The sequence below is a fragment of the Phodopus roborovskii genome, unplaced genomic scaffold (genome assembly GCF_943737965.1).
Source record: "Phodopus roborovskii unplaced genomic scaffold, PHOROB, whole genome shotgun sequence".
Lineage (NCBI taxonomy): Eukaryota > Metazoa > Chordata > Mammalia > Rodentia > Cricetidae > Phodopus > Phodopus roborovskii.
In genome coordinates, this window is record NW_026125295.1 from 19,698,036 (window position 1) to 19,715,016 (window position 16,981).

The 16,981-nt window shown below is 45.0% G+C and overlaps 1 protein-coding gene across 1 annotated transcript in view; it reads left to right on the top strand.

Annotated features, from left to right (window-relative positions):
- Positions 1–16,763, top strand: part of Ephb1 (EPH receptor B1) — a 416,176-nt gene extending 399,413 nt beyond the window's left edge. Inside the window, exons 13-16 of the mRNA XM_051206222.1 lie at positions 2,741–2,890; positions 9,488–9,681; positions 11,187–11,342; positions 15,274–16,763. Coding sequence (XP_051062179.1) covers positions 2,741–2,890; positions 9,488–9,681; positions 11,187–11,342; positions 15,274–15,382 — 609 coding nt within the window. The 3' untranslated portion in view covers positions 15,383–16,763. The remainder of the gene's footprint in view (positions 1–2,740; positions 2,891–9,487; positions 9,682–11,186; positions 11,343–15,273) is intronic.
- Positions 16,764–16,981: the final 218 nt, after the last annotated feature.

The window sequence follows — 16,981 nt, forward strand, 5'->3', positions numbered from 1 at the left end:
TTGGCAGAGGAGGACACTTCCAGACTCCCAAATCATCTCTTTGAAATTCAGAACTACACTTTCATCCCTCATGCCTCCCCATAAACACACACAAAAGATAAGCAAGCCCAAAGTCCTGTTTACTTATGGGCTTTCTCTACCTAGACCTCCTTCTCTCTCAGTCTTGAACACACATACTGATAAGTTTCCACTCCTTGAATTTCTCTCTCTCTCTCTCTCTCTCTCTCTCTCTCTCTCTCTCTCTCTCTCATACACACGCACACACACACACACACACACACACACACACACACACTTTCTACTCTCTCTTGCCTCAGTTAACTTGGGTGTTGTCTACATTGTGTTTTCAGGCAGTGTATGTTACTAGCCTAGAGGTCACCAAGTAGGCTAGGCTGGCCAGCCATGAGCCCCAGGCAGATGCCTGACTCCAGTATTGGTTTTACAAGCACATGCCACCACATCTGGCCTTTTTATATTGGTTCTGCTGATCAGACTTGGGTCCTCATGGTTTCAAGGCAAGCACTTTACTGCCTGATCCTGATCTAATGCCCTGGCCCAACCCAAGTATTTTTAAAAATGCAAACCCCCTTTGCATTTGGAGAAGCCCAGGCTATCTCATGATGTTGCAATACCCTTCCCTCAAGGGCAACATAGAACAAGGGTCTCTGAGCTTCCACTTACTGACATTTATGGGTTTGGCAGTTAATGGCTCATCAGATGAATTTTCTACCTCTCTTCCCAATCATGGGTACCATATTGCCAAAGCCAGTAAATATCGTCATGTTTTGGGAATGGTGAGAACAGAACATCCCTTGCAGGGCAGCCTAAGCCCATCCTCCAGGCGTTTGCCATGCTCCTGGTATTTGAGCTGAGAACATCTCCCACCACAAAAGCCTCCTGGAATACCCAGGGGAAATCAGGACTTCTTTCTTGCAGAAAGTTGGACATGTGCCGATGGGGAGGTCCAGGCCAGGTGGCCTTTATTCCTTCCAGCCCTGGAGAGGAAGCCAGATAAAAATGCATTTTAATGCTTACTGCTGCTTCCCCTGCTCCATCCTGTAGATTAACCATTTAAATATTTTTTGAGGCATTTCTGCTACACTCCATCATAGATTTTGGTGATTTGAATGGATTGTAAGAGTGCTCAGTATAAACGTTAGCCTCTCACAGCTGTAGCAAGAGTCCTGGGAGGAAAGAAAATGGGGTCCGTTGCCCCTGGTGTAGTCTCCATTGCTTGAGTGTCTTAGTTTCAGGGATTATGGAGTGATTCACTGCCCATACACAGAACAGTGCTGTGATGTGAAATGGCTGGTTTCTGGAATGATGAGCCAAAAGAAAGGTCACATGTGTCCCAGGGAATGATCTGTTTGAGTGACAGCTTTGACACAGATCACATTAACATATAGAGTCTATGTCGGTGTGAGTTTAGGGCAGACCAAACGGTGCCTTGCCCTCACCACCCTCTGTTTCCTTCTGAGGCTAGACTGCTTGAGCCTTTTCATACTCTCAGTCTGGATTTCCCTTCTGCAGTGAGTTTGTCTGGTCAGTGACTTGCTCTCTAGTAAAAAACAGTAGTTAACGCACAGGCACTGTGGCATCAGACCTGTATGAAGAGGAGCCACATATGACATGTGATGACCAGACTGTACAGGTGCTCATGATCAGGAGTCCAGAGAGGGTGAGTACTTGCCCTGGTCACACAGGCAGAAAAGGCTAGTATTGGTGTCCAAACTGGTATCCCAGGTTTCAGAGCCCCCACAGCTAACCTCCGCCCCGGCTCTCCTCACTTTTCAATTGCATTAACTACATCTTTGGTTTCTATCTTCTGATCTGCCTTCCCACTATGCATGTATCTTCATAGCAGCTTGTATCCTCTCTGGGCAGCACTTCCCTGAGACCCTAGATCTTTCTCGAAGAGGTCCCAGAAAGAGCATTTGCTTTTTGCTCATTTGCTAAGTGATGGCAAAGAGGGATTTCAGCTTTTAGGTTAGTGGTGCTGACCAGGTCTAGAGGCAAGCTAAGAGCTAAATAGAAAATGGAGTTAGACACATCCAGCATGGAACTCAGGACAAGAAAGAGGGGGGAAACCAAATCAGCCCTTTGGAAACAGGATCTCCCAGATCCTGACTTCTGCTGAAGGACAGTTGGGGTGACCATCATACAAACAGGCCAGGGCCCTTCATACTCATTGCAACCAGGTCTATAAGCAGGATGTGGAGCTAGGCAAACTTTCCCTCTGAGATGGAGCACCATATGAATGGGCAGAGGTGCAGCTGCTGTGACTTTTCAGTAGGGGGCGTCCTTGGATATTATGCCCCAGCACACCTTTGGGTTCATTGTATTTCCTCTTGATCCAAAACTGTGGTGTTTCCATTGACCTGAGACAGTGACAACCATAACTTGCACCCCGGGTAGCCAATCTGATGTGATTCTAGTGAGTTTAGAATGCTTGTACTCTCTTCTCACACCACCATACCAGCACTAATAATGGAATCAGGGCTGGGTATCAGGGTGGGGCTGCCATGCCCTTCCCGTGTGGAATGTCCATGGGGCTAGTATAGGCCTTACTGGTCCCCTGAAGCTCCTCTAAGTAGACCTCCCTCAATATTTCTTGCTTACTGGTCAAGGAGTTTCTTGGCTCTCCTGATTCACAAGCTGGGGCAGTGCAGGGCATGGTGTGGAGTATTTGTGTCTTGTTTCTTTTTACTTTTTGAAACAGTTTGGTTTCTCCTTCTTCTAGGGAGGAAAGATCCCTGTGAGATGGACAGCTCCAGAGGCCATCGCCTATCGCAAGTTTACGTCAGCCAGCGATGTCTGGAGCTATGGGATTGTCATGTGGGAAGTCATGTCATTTGGAGAGAGACCCTACTGGGATATGTCCAATCAAGATGTAAGTATCAGCCACATCTAATTGCTGTAAAGACTTATCCAAGTAGAGTTCATGCTGTGAGTACCAAGGCTTCCACTTATGTGATGGGGATCAGAAGGAGGGGCTAGTCTAAAAGTCATGGACTGGGTCCCCATCCTGCACTGCCTTTCTGAAACTTTTGGCATCAGCTTAAAGAGAGACAGTGTAAGGCCCAGTCTTGGCGAGCCAGCATTAATATCAGCAAAGAAGACAGTGAGAAAGCTTCCCAAAATGGTCAACTTCAGGCATGCTGCAGGAGTAGGGCCCATCTATGGGGAGGTCATCCATCTCCCTCCAGGCTGCCCTCCATGGAGAGGGTGAGAATGGAAGGTAGAAGTCACCAAAGATGCTATAAATAGAGGCATTTGGGTGATGTTCTTTCTAGGAGGGAAATTTGCTTCATTGTAAAGAGTGATGAAGGATTTGAGGGTGATTGGGTCTAATAAGATTTCAATCAAAAGTCTTGCCTGGATTTCAATACCATCTTTGACCAAGGCTATCCTCCCTAACTCGTCCTCCTCTGTGTTCTGAATGCCCACTCTCCCCTTGGTACCCAGAGGCTTGCGACTTGCAAAGCCTGCTCATGTGTGTCTCCTGTTTCTCATCCCCACCTTCATGGGAACAGTTCTTTTCTTTCCAAGGTTATAGTCTGGAAGAGACAGAGCTGTTCCCAGCATAGATCCAATTCATTCAGCTCCTACAGTCACAATATAAGTGCATCCACACCAGGGTGGCCTCCAAGGCACTCCTCGACTTGTAAAAACTGCCCCCCCCACACCAGACAGTCTATGGATTTTCTCAGAACACTGAGAAAGGTGGTAATTTTCCAGCAAAATTATAAGAAGAGGACCTCGGGTGATTGTGGGACAGTCCTGGGCATGGGCGTGTGTGGAGTGCTTCAGTTCAGAGCCGATGAAATGACTGTGTCCTTAACCAGGTCCTGATGCCAACCATGTGGCGTCTAGGTCCTCTATTATCTGTGATTAGCCACACCTCACCTCCGCTCCTGTAGTGTGTCCAATCAGTAAGTGCTGGAGCTGACAGCAACTGGGCTGCTTTTATAAAATTGGCTGCACACAGCTTCTATCTATACTGTCTAAGTGGAAAATGCTAGCCAGACAAAGCAGACCCATCTTGTCCCCACCCAGAGACCGTAATCCGATAAAGAACAATTCAGCTCACATAGAATGGATTACAAAACCAACACTGGAGATTTGACACTTGAGATATTCTCAGGCAATGCATTCACCTTTGCTGAAAACAAATAGAGTTTCTGACATTGGGTTTCAAGAATTCCCCAATCATTCAACACAGTCAACTCATGCTAATAGTGACTAAAGCATTGCACTTGCTGATTCTACTCTTGAGGGGTTCGCAGTCCAGTGGCATGTACTGAGAGTTTGGGGAGCATTTAGGAGGAGGAGGAAGCCTCCTGGATATTTAATATTTGAGTAGAGACTCAGAGGGTAAGTGAACACCCTCAAACTAGTCAATAACTCTCATTTTGTTGTATTTTTCTAAAACAAAGCCCCAAGCCATGAACCAAGTGCAATTCTGCTCCTAATGGAAACAGGAGGTGACATCATGCTCATTCAGAGGGCCCCTGGGACCTGGCCTGGGGGGAGGCAGGAGGGGCTCCCGGCGGCTGGGCTGCACTCACACTCATCAGAAAGCATAGAGGTGGCGGCGGTGAAGGATTTTACAGATGACAATTGAAAAGGCTTTAAGGAAGAGAATTGCAGAGGCAAGTCAGAGTGCTGGTAATTGGGCTTCTGGAGCCGAGGAAGGTCTTTGAACATGTACAGAGAGTTTGTCAGCCAGAGAGAGCAACTTGGAACTTCTGCTGCTTGGATCTGATTGACAGAGATAACGAGAGTGGCAGTGTCTGTGGAGAGGAGCTGCGGTTTCATTGAAACATCAGAGCTCAACTTAACCCACTCTGCCCTGCTTCCTCCACTGCTCTGCGCTGCCCAGCATCACTCTTCCCAGTTCAGGGCCTAGTAGGTACCGCCTCCCTCCAGCTCACTCACAGGGAACAGGAATTTGTGACAGCCAAGAACTCAACCCAGAATTTGAGGGAGGGACTTTGCTCACTTGCCAGAGAGGCTATAGTCACTTCCAATAATCCCTGAAAACACTTGGGACTTTCTGCAGCTTCCCGGATCTAATCCAACCTCAAGCCCCCTATCTTTCGGGTAATGTGAACATAGGGAATCTCTCTCCTAGCTCAGCATGTTGGTTAGGCCTTAGGATGTTTAATTACACTAAATTTTTTGGAGGGAGTGTTCAAGAGTTATAGCAGACCATGCAGCAAGCTCAAATTAAGTTGCCCAGACTGTTTCTCATACCCACTCCAACACCTCCCTCTTTCTTTCCCCTTGAAATGCTGTTTGATCTTACTCTAATATTCACTCTTTTGAGACAGGGTTTCTCTGTGTAGCTCTGGCTGTCCTGGAACACTCTCTGTAGACCAGGCTGGCCACTCCACTCATCTTAATATTAATGATCTTATTCTACTCTGAGCCAAGGAAGGGACTTAGAATTCCTCCCAGTTGATTTTCATTCCTGTTAGGCAAGATACTCTGGGTTCTGGCCTTAGGTCAAGTCTTCCAATGTAATCCAAATGTGGCCACTGGTATTTGTCATAGTTAGATATGAGTGTTTCTCCGCACGACTCTCCCATCTATAAGTGAGGCAGGGTGACAGAGAATCATCCCCTAGTTCTAATAGAGGTCTAGCAATGTCTTTGATCTAATGATACTTTAATAATCACTATGAGTTATATGTACTCCAAACATTAAAAAAAAAAAAACTCTAGATCCTTAAAAAGAGAATAAAAAAAATCTCTCAAGTGAAATCATCTCAAAGATGAGGACCAGCAGGCGAATGCTGCCCAAACACTGGTGGAGGAGGACCAAGGCATTTTTCCCTTTGAAGTTGAATATTGCGTTAGTCAGCTTTTCATTTCTTTAACAAAATACCCAGGAGAAATGATTCTAAAAGAGAAAAAAAAGTCTATTTTATTTCATTTTTAAAAAATTGTAGACATGTCATTCACAGTTGTCTGACTTCATGGCTTTCAGAACTGTGGGATGGAACATCAGGGTGGTGTGACATGTGGCAGAGGAAAGTGTTCAGCAACTAGCAGAGTCAGGAAACAAAAAAGAAAGGGGGAAGTAAGGCAGGTTGCCAATATTTCATTGAAGGGCATGTCTTCAGTGATGTACTCTTTCCCTAGCTATGTGACATTTCCAGAAGGGTATACCACCTCCTTCTAGCATCATAGGCTACTGAACAAGCCTTGAAGACATGGCCATTCCAGATATCATAAGACAAGTGTTGCAGTTTGAATGTGAAATGCCCTGCATAGGTTCATGTGTTTTCACACTTGGCTTCCAGATAGTGGTGCTGTTTTTCAGATAATATGGAATCTTCAGGAGCTGAGGTCTAGCTAAAGGAAATAACTCAATAGGAAACAGGCCTTGAAGGCCATAAGCAACCTCACTTCTGGCCCAAGCTTTCTGCTTCCTGGGTGGTACAATGTAGCAATCGGCAACTGACTTTCCCCTCTGTCATGACTTTCCTGCTACAGTAGACCCTAACTCCATAAACCTGTGAGCCAAAATAGTTCCTCCTACCCACTCTTAGCCATGAGAAATGTAGCTAGTACAAAGTATGAAGACTTTAGATGCATAAGTGCTTGGGTATCAACTTGGGTAATAGCAACAGAATCATTTAGAAGAAAAAGCTGATGGAGTGGAATTCCACTTTGTAAGCAAGAATATGGAAAGAAAGTTCCTATGGTAAGAGATGAGATATGGTCTAAAGCTCATGGGCAGAAAATTTGTCACATCCATGGACCCCACCTCTTGATACCCTGTCTGGAGTGCTCGGATCCACAGTGCCACACAGTGGAGTGCTCCTTGGCAGTGCTCTTCAGCACTGTTCCTCTGAGAGGAGTTGACTTGCCTATTGGGAAAATTGGTTGGTAAGTAGTGCCAGGAGTGTAGAGTAACACTAATGCCTTCCACTATCTTGCATAAGACTTTGGAGTCCCTAAACTCCATGGGACTTAGAAATTGGACTCTAGCCCCTCCTACTGGCCACACCTAGCTTGACCTTAGGTGACCCAGAGAAAGCAATTGTGTGCACTCACTGAACAATTCCACTTGTGTCCACAATGAATGGAGACTCCATGCCCCCCAGTCTGGCTGTTTGGAAGGAGTTAGAAAAGAGCATATTATCTGTGAGCCAGGTTAATGGGAACAATGCCCAGTCAGTCTCTGGTTCTCATGGATCCCTTAGCTCTATTGTGTTTCAGCCCATGGATACCCCAAAGGTTCCAGCAGAGTGCTGTGGTCCCTAGGCTTAGATTGCATACACCTTATATCTAGGTATCCTGTGTGTGTTAGCTGCAGCCAATTACTCACCACATGTCTCAGGCACATTGCTTAATTACTTATTTCTCCATTTCTTCATGGGGAAAAAAGGGCCATAATGTCCTCCAAAGAGGATAGAAAGGAATTTGACTGACAACAGCTTGGAGGAGATAAAAATTAGTCAGCACAATATGTTCTTCAAAAGACAATGTTCCCAGTCACTCATCATTTTACATAGTAGTAACACTAATGTGAATTATATGTTCTTTTTCATCATGTTAAAAGGAAAAAATAATACAGTGATTATCTCTAATAACCTCAGGTAATACTTTTTCATGCTGTATGTACCACCCATACAAACTGTACAAATATAAGCTAATTAAGAATTTCACTGTTTGACCAATTTACAAGGTCAGAAAGAAATGAACAATCAGTTGACAATAATCTAATTTTTTTTTAATTGAGGTAAAAATACCAGAAAATCATCGAACTCCAAATAATTTCCTTTGCGGTTTAAGGTACTTCACCTGTTTAATATAAAATCAATGCATAATTATTATAGACAATTAAATACAAACAAGCAGAGGTGATTGCAATTTACCCCACAGTATATCCGACCAAGGTCACCATGCAGTTGCTGGGCTCTGTTTTGTTATAACTTTTTATTTTTTATGAACGCAAGCCTACATTGCACAGGTAGACTTCCCACCCTTTTGCCTGATATGGTACTGTGAGCTGACTTACATTTCAACAGCCATATCACTTTAAAGGCTAGTTAGATGCCTCACTTTCTGTTGTTTTGTAAGTATGCCCTCGTCCAATCATACAGTTAGAACTTGGGTCATCCTTTTCCCAATTCAAAAAGTACATAGCAGGCAAAACTGACTTGCATGAGTTGAGAATTAAAAAATACAATGTGAAAACACAGGCAAAACTGAAGGATACAGCACTGAAAGGTCCCAAAAGTTTTACAAATATTTATTTTTTCACTGGAAGGGATGGGAACCACCCACACTGGATTAGTGGTTTTCACTGGCGTTGTGAAGTCACCTTGCTTTGGAGGCTGTTGTCACCGCACTGAAGAGTTTGTTTGCTTCAACCTCCAGTCCTTTCCATGTCGCTGTCTCAGGAGGTTTAGGGCAGCCTTGCCCTGAAAGCATCTGAGGAGACCAGGCATGGAGAGGGACCTGCAATGCTGATTCATCTCCTCCCTTCCCTTCCCTCAGGACTGAAAGAATGGGGGTCATCTCAGGCTCTTGAACCATATTTATAAATAACCTGTTCACCAAGTTTCTGCAAAACGTCTGTCACTGCTGTTTAGTACCTGCTTTCAGGAAGGAAGATTTGAGCCCCATACCTTTTGTTTTCTTTGTTTTGTAGATAAAGTCTTCTTATATAGCCCAGGTTAGCCCAGAACTCAGAATCTTCCTCGGCCTTTAAATTGCTGGATTTACAGAAGTGTGCCCCACCGTGCATAGCTCCTATGCCTTTTCTATGTGTGTGTGTTGTGTGTGTTCACATGTGCACATACAAGTGTGCTCACATGGCAGTGCTAGTCCCCTCAGAGGCCAGAAACATTGGATCTCCCTGGAGCTGGAATTCTGGGGCTACAGGCCATTGTGAGCTGCCCATTGTAGGTGCTGGGAATCAGACCCATTCCTCCGCAAGAGTAGTGCACACTGGAGCCATCTTTCCCATGCCACCTTCTAGTCTCAAAACCCATTCAAAACCTATTTATTTGTATTTGCATATGTTTTTCTGTCTGTAGGTGCACCATAGACAGGCAGTAACTAAAGAATCTAGGAAGCGGGATCATTATCCCATGGGACTGGGGTTAGAAATGGTTGAGAGCTGCCTGATAATGGACACTGGCGACCAAACCTGGGTCTCCTGCAAGAGCAGCAAGTGTTCTTAACCAAAAAGCCATCCTTCTAGCCCACTGAGCCTCTTGTTCTTAAACAAACATTTACAGAGACTCAATTGTACCAGGCCCTGTACCAGGGGCAGGGGACACAAAGGGACAAGATCTGGTGCCTGCTTCCTAGATAGGGAAACCAAGATCACAACAAATCACATAGTGGGAGATGTGTGGTGCCAATGAAGGCACCTATGCCAACCTGGCTGGAGGAGACTCTATCTTTTCTAATGACTAGCTGGTAACACCTTCCCTAGTGACATTGATTCTTGTTTGCCACTACAGGTCATCAATGCCATTGAGCAGGACTACCGGCTGCCCCCTCCTATGGACTGCCCAGCTGCCCTGCATCAGCTCATGCTGGACTGTTGGCAGAAGGACCGCAATAGCCGGCCCCGTTTTGCAGAGATTGTCAACACCCTAGATAAGATGATCCGGAACCCAGCTAGTCTCAAGACTGTGGCAACCATCACCGCTGTGTGAGTCCTAGTCGAAGAGGGTGATGCCTAGATGAGATTGTTCTCACTACCAGGGGCATGGCTGGCAGCCTTTGTTCTATTGGGAGCAAATTCAGAGTGGTACAGATTGTCCACTAATGGAAGTCATTTCCATAATTTTGCCTTGTTTTTATCCTCCCTCCCTCTAAAATATATTCCATGTGTGCATTGTGAGCAGGTATTCTGAGACCTGGTCAGGTTTCTACCATCTGTTGCCTCCAGGGGACTGAGTACTGGGCTCTGAACATTTCTAGATGATCTTGTTTGCAGGAGACACCTTTGTTTTAACTGCACCAATTGTCTAGGCCAGTGTAGCTATAGGCTTGAAGTTTTGCCAACAGTTAGATAAGTAAAGGCTCAATTGCTGTAGGACCAAAAGAAGGAAAAGAAACACAAGGCAGATCCATTTGATATGAATGCACAAAACAGCTGTCAGCTACAGTGTCTACTGTCATTCACTTAGATATATTTGCATGAACTCATCTGTTAATTTCTCTTTTCAACCAAAATGTAGCAGGTGGCTACAGGCCAGTCTTTGTACCTAGCTCTGGTTCTACACGAAAAGTAGAATGTAGTCTTGCCATTGTAGAGTTTTAAATAATGTAGGAACAGCAGACATCAATCCAATGCCCATAAAATAAGAGTGGCATTGAGATCTTAGTGGCAGGGTTGTATGCAGAACACCAAGAGCTCACACCTCCAGTTGCAGTGAGAGGTTATCTAGTGATGCTATTACAGATGATATGTGAAGGGCCAGAGTGCATTGACTAGATGAGCATGGAGATGGGACCAAAGAGCAAGTTCTCAGCCTGAGAGGAGAGTCAGAAGCTCAGGGCTAGTTGCTAAACATGAAGTTTAAGAAGCTGGCAAGGCAGGCAGAAATAAATGCACCCTCAGGGTGTACTGGGCATTACCTTCAATTTCAGAACAATGAACACCCATTGAAGGGTTTAGCATGTATTACAGTCAAGGAGAGAGCTTTGATGTGATCATTTCTATATTTTGAAAAGCGTATCTGGCTGCAGTGTGAACCTTGTAAAGAAGAGCTCAAGAGAGCATCTTAAAGAGGGTAATGCTGTGTGGAGATAGGGGAAGTAAACTCTTGTGGCCTAGAGGGAAATTGGATGTGAAACTGGAGTGATAGCCGACATCAAGATGGCTGGTTCAGTTCCCTGTGTGTCTGCCTTGACTCTGTTCAGAAAAGGGCAGTTGTGATCAGGCTGTTCCACACCATGCTTTCCAGATAGCAGGAAGAACAAAACAGTTGCCGCAGATTTGGCGAGGCTATACACATCTTTTACAGGCTCACGTCTTTGGATGAAGGGCAGTCTTTGCCTCCCTTCAACTGAATACTGTGCCAAGCTGCGTTGTTGACTGGCCTGTGATACTGGCCCATTAGCTTTGGAGGTGGTGGCAGGAGAAAGGGTTGGCATGGAGTACCACCTCTATTCACTGGTGAGGTCACCTGTTCTTCTCTGTCTCACCAGGCCTTCCCAACCCCTGCTTGACCGCTCTATCCCAGACTTCACGGCCTTTACCACCGTGGATGACTGGCTGAGTGCCATCAAAATGGTCCAGTACAGGGACAGCTTCCTCACCGCTGGCTTCACCTCCCTCCAACTGGTCACCCAGATGACATCAGAGTAAGTGAAGGGACCCTCCTTTGTCCAGCCCAGATCTAGGTGTTCAGGCCCCTTCCCTACTATTGAAGATGACATGGGTCAAAGCCCCATCCATGTGTAGAACCAGCCTTGTGCGGCTGTACTTTGGTAAGATGGAGGTGGGAGATGGAAGGGGTCTGAGGGTGCTGCTAGAGATGTATTCTGGGTCCTGGGTGAGAGTTCTTCATAATCATGGCCTAATCATCAGGTCTCTTCCCATTCAAGTTTATAAATTCAGCCCACCAAAGAGAGCATCCCGATGGAAGGGAAGAACACAGCAGCCAGCCCTTGAGACAGAGTTAGATGGCATCATCCTCACACTTTGACAACCTTTGTATACACAAGCACATTTCCATCCCCCTCTCATTACTTACCAATCTGCCGCTCCCACAGGGGTGTGGAGGAATATACAAAATAAAATTATTCAAATAAGATGAGAGCTAGACAGGTTCTTAAAGATCCATGTGGCCCATCTTTTTCCCCACAATGTTGCAAGCAGCACCAGCTGTGGGAAATGTTAATGGGTTCTCCTTGGAAAAAAGGTCCCATGGTCAAATAAATTTGGGAACTACTACACACTTTATCATCCTCGTGGAGATTCACTGCTCATATTAGCATTATAAAGGCTATGAGAAACCCTGAAATAAAGAAGCCCATTTCAAATTATTAAATACCCTAGAACCATAGTTTTGAGGGACAGGTTTTTATGGAACTGCAGTTTGGGAAATATTTATCTAGCTCCAATCTTTTCATTCATCAGATTTTGAAGTAGTGTGACACATGAGGCAAGTTTGGACACAAGGCTGCTTTTCAGACTGCTAGCTCAATATACATCTACCACTCTCCCCCCTACCGCCAACCACCAAGGGCTAAAAGAGGTCTCAGCTTTCGCCACTCACTGGAGTAGTCTGGGAATCTTTAAGAAGTACAGAAGCCTAAGCCTGGAGATGAGGCTCAGCCAATAGAGCGCTTGCCTAACATTCATGAAGCCCTGGGCTCAACCAGCAGCATGGTGTGAACTGGGGGTGGTGGTGCATGTCTATAATCCCAGCACTTGGGAGGTAGAGAGAGACAAGGGGATCGTGAATTCAAGGTTATCTTCAGTTACCATACCAAGTTCAAGGCCAGCCTGGTCTACACAAGACCAAAGTCCTGGTGCCACCTGCAGGCTCCTGATTAATTGCTATGTGATGAGATCAGGGCTCAGGAGACTCAGCGCTCCCCAGGTGGATTCTGGTTGTGACAAAAGGTTAGGAAACGCGGAAGGACCAGGGCCAGATTTTGCTTTTGCCTTCTGTACTCAAATAATCCAAGCCAGGAAATCAGTTCTTAAACATACACACACACACCCAAGCTACAGGACATACTAACAACATCACAGTGGATTCTTGAGGCCTGGGATACACATCTCCTCTGGCAGAGGACACACCAGGCCAGCAGGCAGCTTACACATGTTAACTAGCCAACTGTTATATCTGAGGCACAGTGCTGGCCATTAGGGCTTTCTTACGACCAGGCCAGTTGTGGCATCCCGGAAGAAGAGTGGAGATCCACTCCTAGCTTTGTACTCCAGTGTAGATGGACAGATTCTAACACTGACTGCTTGCAGCCCCTATCTGTTGTCAGGCTTTATCACTGTGAGGTTTATTTTGATCATAAGTGATGGAACTTAGGTTTTCTGCAGGGGGTGGATTGAATGTCTATCTTCATCTGAATCCACTAAATAGTAGTATATGTTTGATAAAGGTTCATTTCCAGGTGACCCCTAAAAGAGACAGACCTGCTCATTTTGAGTGATTGCCAATTTGGCAGCATAGAACAAAAAGAAATATAGTTAAAAAGAACCAGCCTTCTCATCCTGCAGAGCATAGAGGGATGTTTCTGGGTGATCAGAGGGCCTAGGTGTAGGTGTTCATAGAATCAGGGCCACTCAGCTCTGCTCACTCTCGTCTGCCTAAGGTTTTTTTTTTTTTTGGGGGGGGACATGTTTTCCCTTCTCCCCTCCATAACTGAATGAGTCAAATAAAGCTGTCCCTTCAGTCTGGGGAAAGTCACAGAAAAAAAAGGAACAAGATGAGGATTAAAAGGAAAGTCAAACTGAAAATTAAGGGATTTAGTTCAAAGTAAAAACAGCCACACAGTATTGGAGCAATTCAGTTTGTTTCTTGAGAGATGAAAGATGGAGAGAAAAAAAAAAAAAAAAAGAAAAGAAAAGAAAAGAGAATGAGCAGCTTGATAAAATAGGTGGTGGTGGGGCAATTTGTGGATTCAAAATTCAAGCATGCTTTCCTGAAGTATTTGCTACAAAAGACACAGGCAATTTGCCTATCTCAAGCAGCTGCAGACTCCTCAGAGATGGACTACAGCTAACATGGGATGGCAGTGGGCAGGGGAGGGGAGGGGAGGCTAGGACGAAGGCATTGTGGATACAGATCCAGCCCAGGGTCTGCCAGGAAGTGCAGTGTACAAAAACGCCTGCAGGTGCTAGGGTTGGGGAGCTTGGAAGAAATAATCAGTGCCATAGAAGAGTTTGAAAAGCCTGTTAGGGAGGCGAGGAGCCACAGGCTGTTATATTTGAATTGTACTTTTCTCCCTGCTTACCTGCTGTGTGATATTCAGGGCTTTACTTCTTTGAGTGACATTGTCTGGTGTGTAAATGCACATGTAAGAATAGTGCCCATGTCATTGGTTTGTAGAGAGACAAATGGAATAGCATGCACTAACAAGCATGCGTTAGGCCCATCGTCTGCTCAGAAAACCTGGTTGTTGTTAAATTTACTATCTGGGACTACAGTTTCTCAATGACCAAGAAATGCATTCCTGCAGGTTTGGATAGGATAATATATAGTAGCACTCTACATTATTATCAGCTAAGAAAAGATGCATAGGTCTCCTTGAGGTCAAATTTAAGCCATGAACTTGTTTGTGTTCATTCTCACAGCATGCACAAGAATCCAGTCTGAACCTCTATCCCAAGACATATTCTTTGGATTCCTACTTGGGCAGATATTTTAAAGTTATTTTAAGATCACCCTTCTTAAAAATGCATGGCATTAAAATTCAAACCGAGTCAGAGATTGGAAGCTCAGGGGGAAACATCAGAAGGCCAGGCAAGCCCCATAGCTTTTCAGTCTCAGTGGGTGTTCACTAATTTAGGCAGAAAGCTCCACAAAATAACCAAAGCCCCATAGAGTGTGTACTTGGAGAGTCAGACAGCGAATAGAGGAAAATTCCAGTCCACTTGAGGGTCATGGCCTCCATGAAGTGGCTGTTTCTGGGTCCATGGGTGAGGAATAGCATGGCTCATGCAGATTTTGTGGGGCAGGAGGGGTGAACAGAAGCCATGAGTTTGAACAGGGTAATACTATAACTGGGTGCTGGGGGTAGGGGTGAGGGATAGCTCAGTCAGTAATGTGCTTTCTGGGCAAACGTGAGGACTTGAGTTTTATATCCAAAATCACTGTAAAAGAAGCTGGGTAAGGTGCTATTCACTTAGAATCCTAGGACTGGAGAGAGAGAGAAAGACAGAAAGATCTCTTAGGCTCACTGGCCAGCCACACTATCATAATTGGCATGCCCCAGGTCAGTCAGTGAGAGACAATCTCATAAAAACAACAAATAAAACAAGGTGATGACGACTAAGGAATAACACTCAATATGGCCTCCATATACATGTACATATATGTGCATACACCCCCCCACTAGAGAATCATACACATTTGCACATACACAAAGTAAAGAAAATATGTAGTCATGTTATTGCTAAATATTTGGCCCAACTTCACCTAAGATTCTGGGATTTTTAGCACATTTTTATGGCCACTCTACTATTTTCAGAAGCATGCCTTTAGTGAAAAAAATTGAGCTGTGAAAAGCTGTCCTAACTCTAACATTGACTTCTTTGCCATTCTAGAGACCTCCTGAGAATAGGGGTCACCTTGGCAGGCCATCAGAAGAAGATTCTGAGCAGCATCCATTCAATGAGGGTCCAGATGAGTCAATCACCATCGGTAATGGCATGAGAACACTTGCATTCATAGGGGAGGAGAGAAAGGAAAAGGACCAGGGTCAAAGGGAAACCAGAGGTTGACCACTGTGGAGTGTGCAAGAAAGATCAGCTTTTGGGCTGGGAAACAACTTTTCATCTGTGAAGAATGAACTGGACCCATTGCTCATGGGCAATCGTCATTTCTCCACAACAGAAGCAAGTAGATGCTGTGGGAAACCAGACACGTAATAATAAAGATAGAGAAAGATGATGTTTAACAGAAGTGAAGCTGAAAATATATGTGTTGGGAACCAAGGTGAACTCAACTTTTATCCAAGGGGGACTGGAGTTACCCGCCTTCGGGAAGAAGGGAAGGAGGTGGAGGGATGAGACACAAGCCTCGGGCTGTTCCATCTTCTCCCTCACCAATGATGTTCTTTTCTTTTCTCCTTTTGTACTCTTCCCTGAGAGTCCCTCCTCCCTCCCCCACATCCATTTCCCTTTGCTCATGACTCGTGTAGGGAAGTTCTTCAAATAAAACCCAGCTCCTGAGTCTCCAGATGTCGTTCTGTCAGTTGCCAAAGGACTTTGCTGACCACTACTGCATGGGGATCCAACCAATTCAATTAATGTCTTCATATTGAAGAAGAGATGTACCTTCAATTGAAAACCTTGTTTTTCTTTTGTTTGCATTTTCTGCAAAAAGGAAAAAAAAAAAAAGAAACCACAAATTGGAAAAATAATAGAAAAACCTGTTTCCGTGTGCAAGCGCACACAAATGTGTGTCTGCGTTATAAAACGACTGTGCTTGTTCGTGACAGATGCAAACAAGAAAAAAGAATTGGGGAAGTTTTGGCCCTGGGAGGCCTCAGGGGGGCTGGAATATGCTGTTGGCCTGGCTTTCTGCTTGGCCCACTGGCCACTTGGCTCAATGGGAAGAGAAAAGAGGGGGGCAGGGAAGTCAAATGAAAGGAAGTTTTCAAAGTCTCTGAAGAGTTTGCAAATTAAGACAGGAAACAGGTGAGTGGTTTGAATTGGATGCAGTGTGGGCCGTTGGAGAATGATGCTGACTGAAGAGTTACTGTTGACAAGATCTGAAGAAAAGGAGAAGGAAAGGATTTCTGGAGAATGTTCTTCCACATCCTTGGAACCAGCGATTTTAGAGGTGGCAAGGGAGAGAATCCTTTCTTGCCTGGCCTGTGGACTGGCTGAAGCCGTGTGACATCCGAGGAATGTCTCTGTCGTGTCCGTGTTCTCTTTACATTCCTTCTTGTACCTCATTATTCATTGTTTGGCTCACTTTTGTAAATTCCACCTAACATTTAAATATTTTTAATTTCTCCTTTTACCTTAATCTCCTTGCTAATTTTATCTGTCTAATTAAAAAGAGCAGAAGCATGTCTGGGTTTATGTAAGATGTTGTCGGAGTATGTATCCCTGGACCCTGGTTTTAGTTCACACACTATACTAAGAAGTTGATGTCTAAACTTTAGACTGCTTGCTATTGCTTGTGTCTGCAGACACACAGCTAGGAAGGTGTGTGGACTTAGCAGGAACCTTGGGCCCAATCTTAATACATATTTAAGGCTGTGCGAGCCTTTTCCTCTAGGCCTATGAAACTGACTTGGGATTA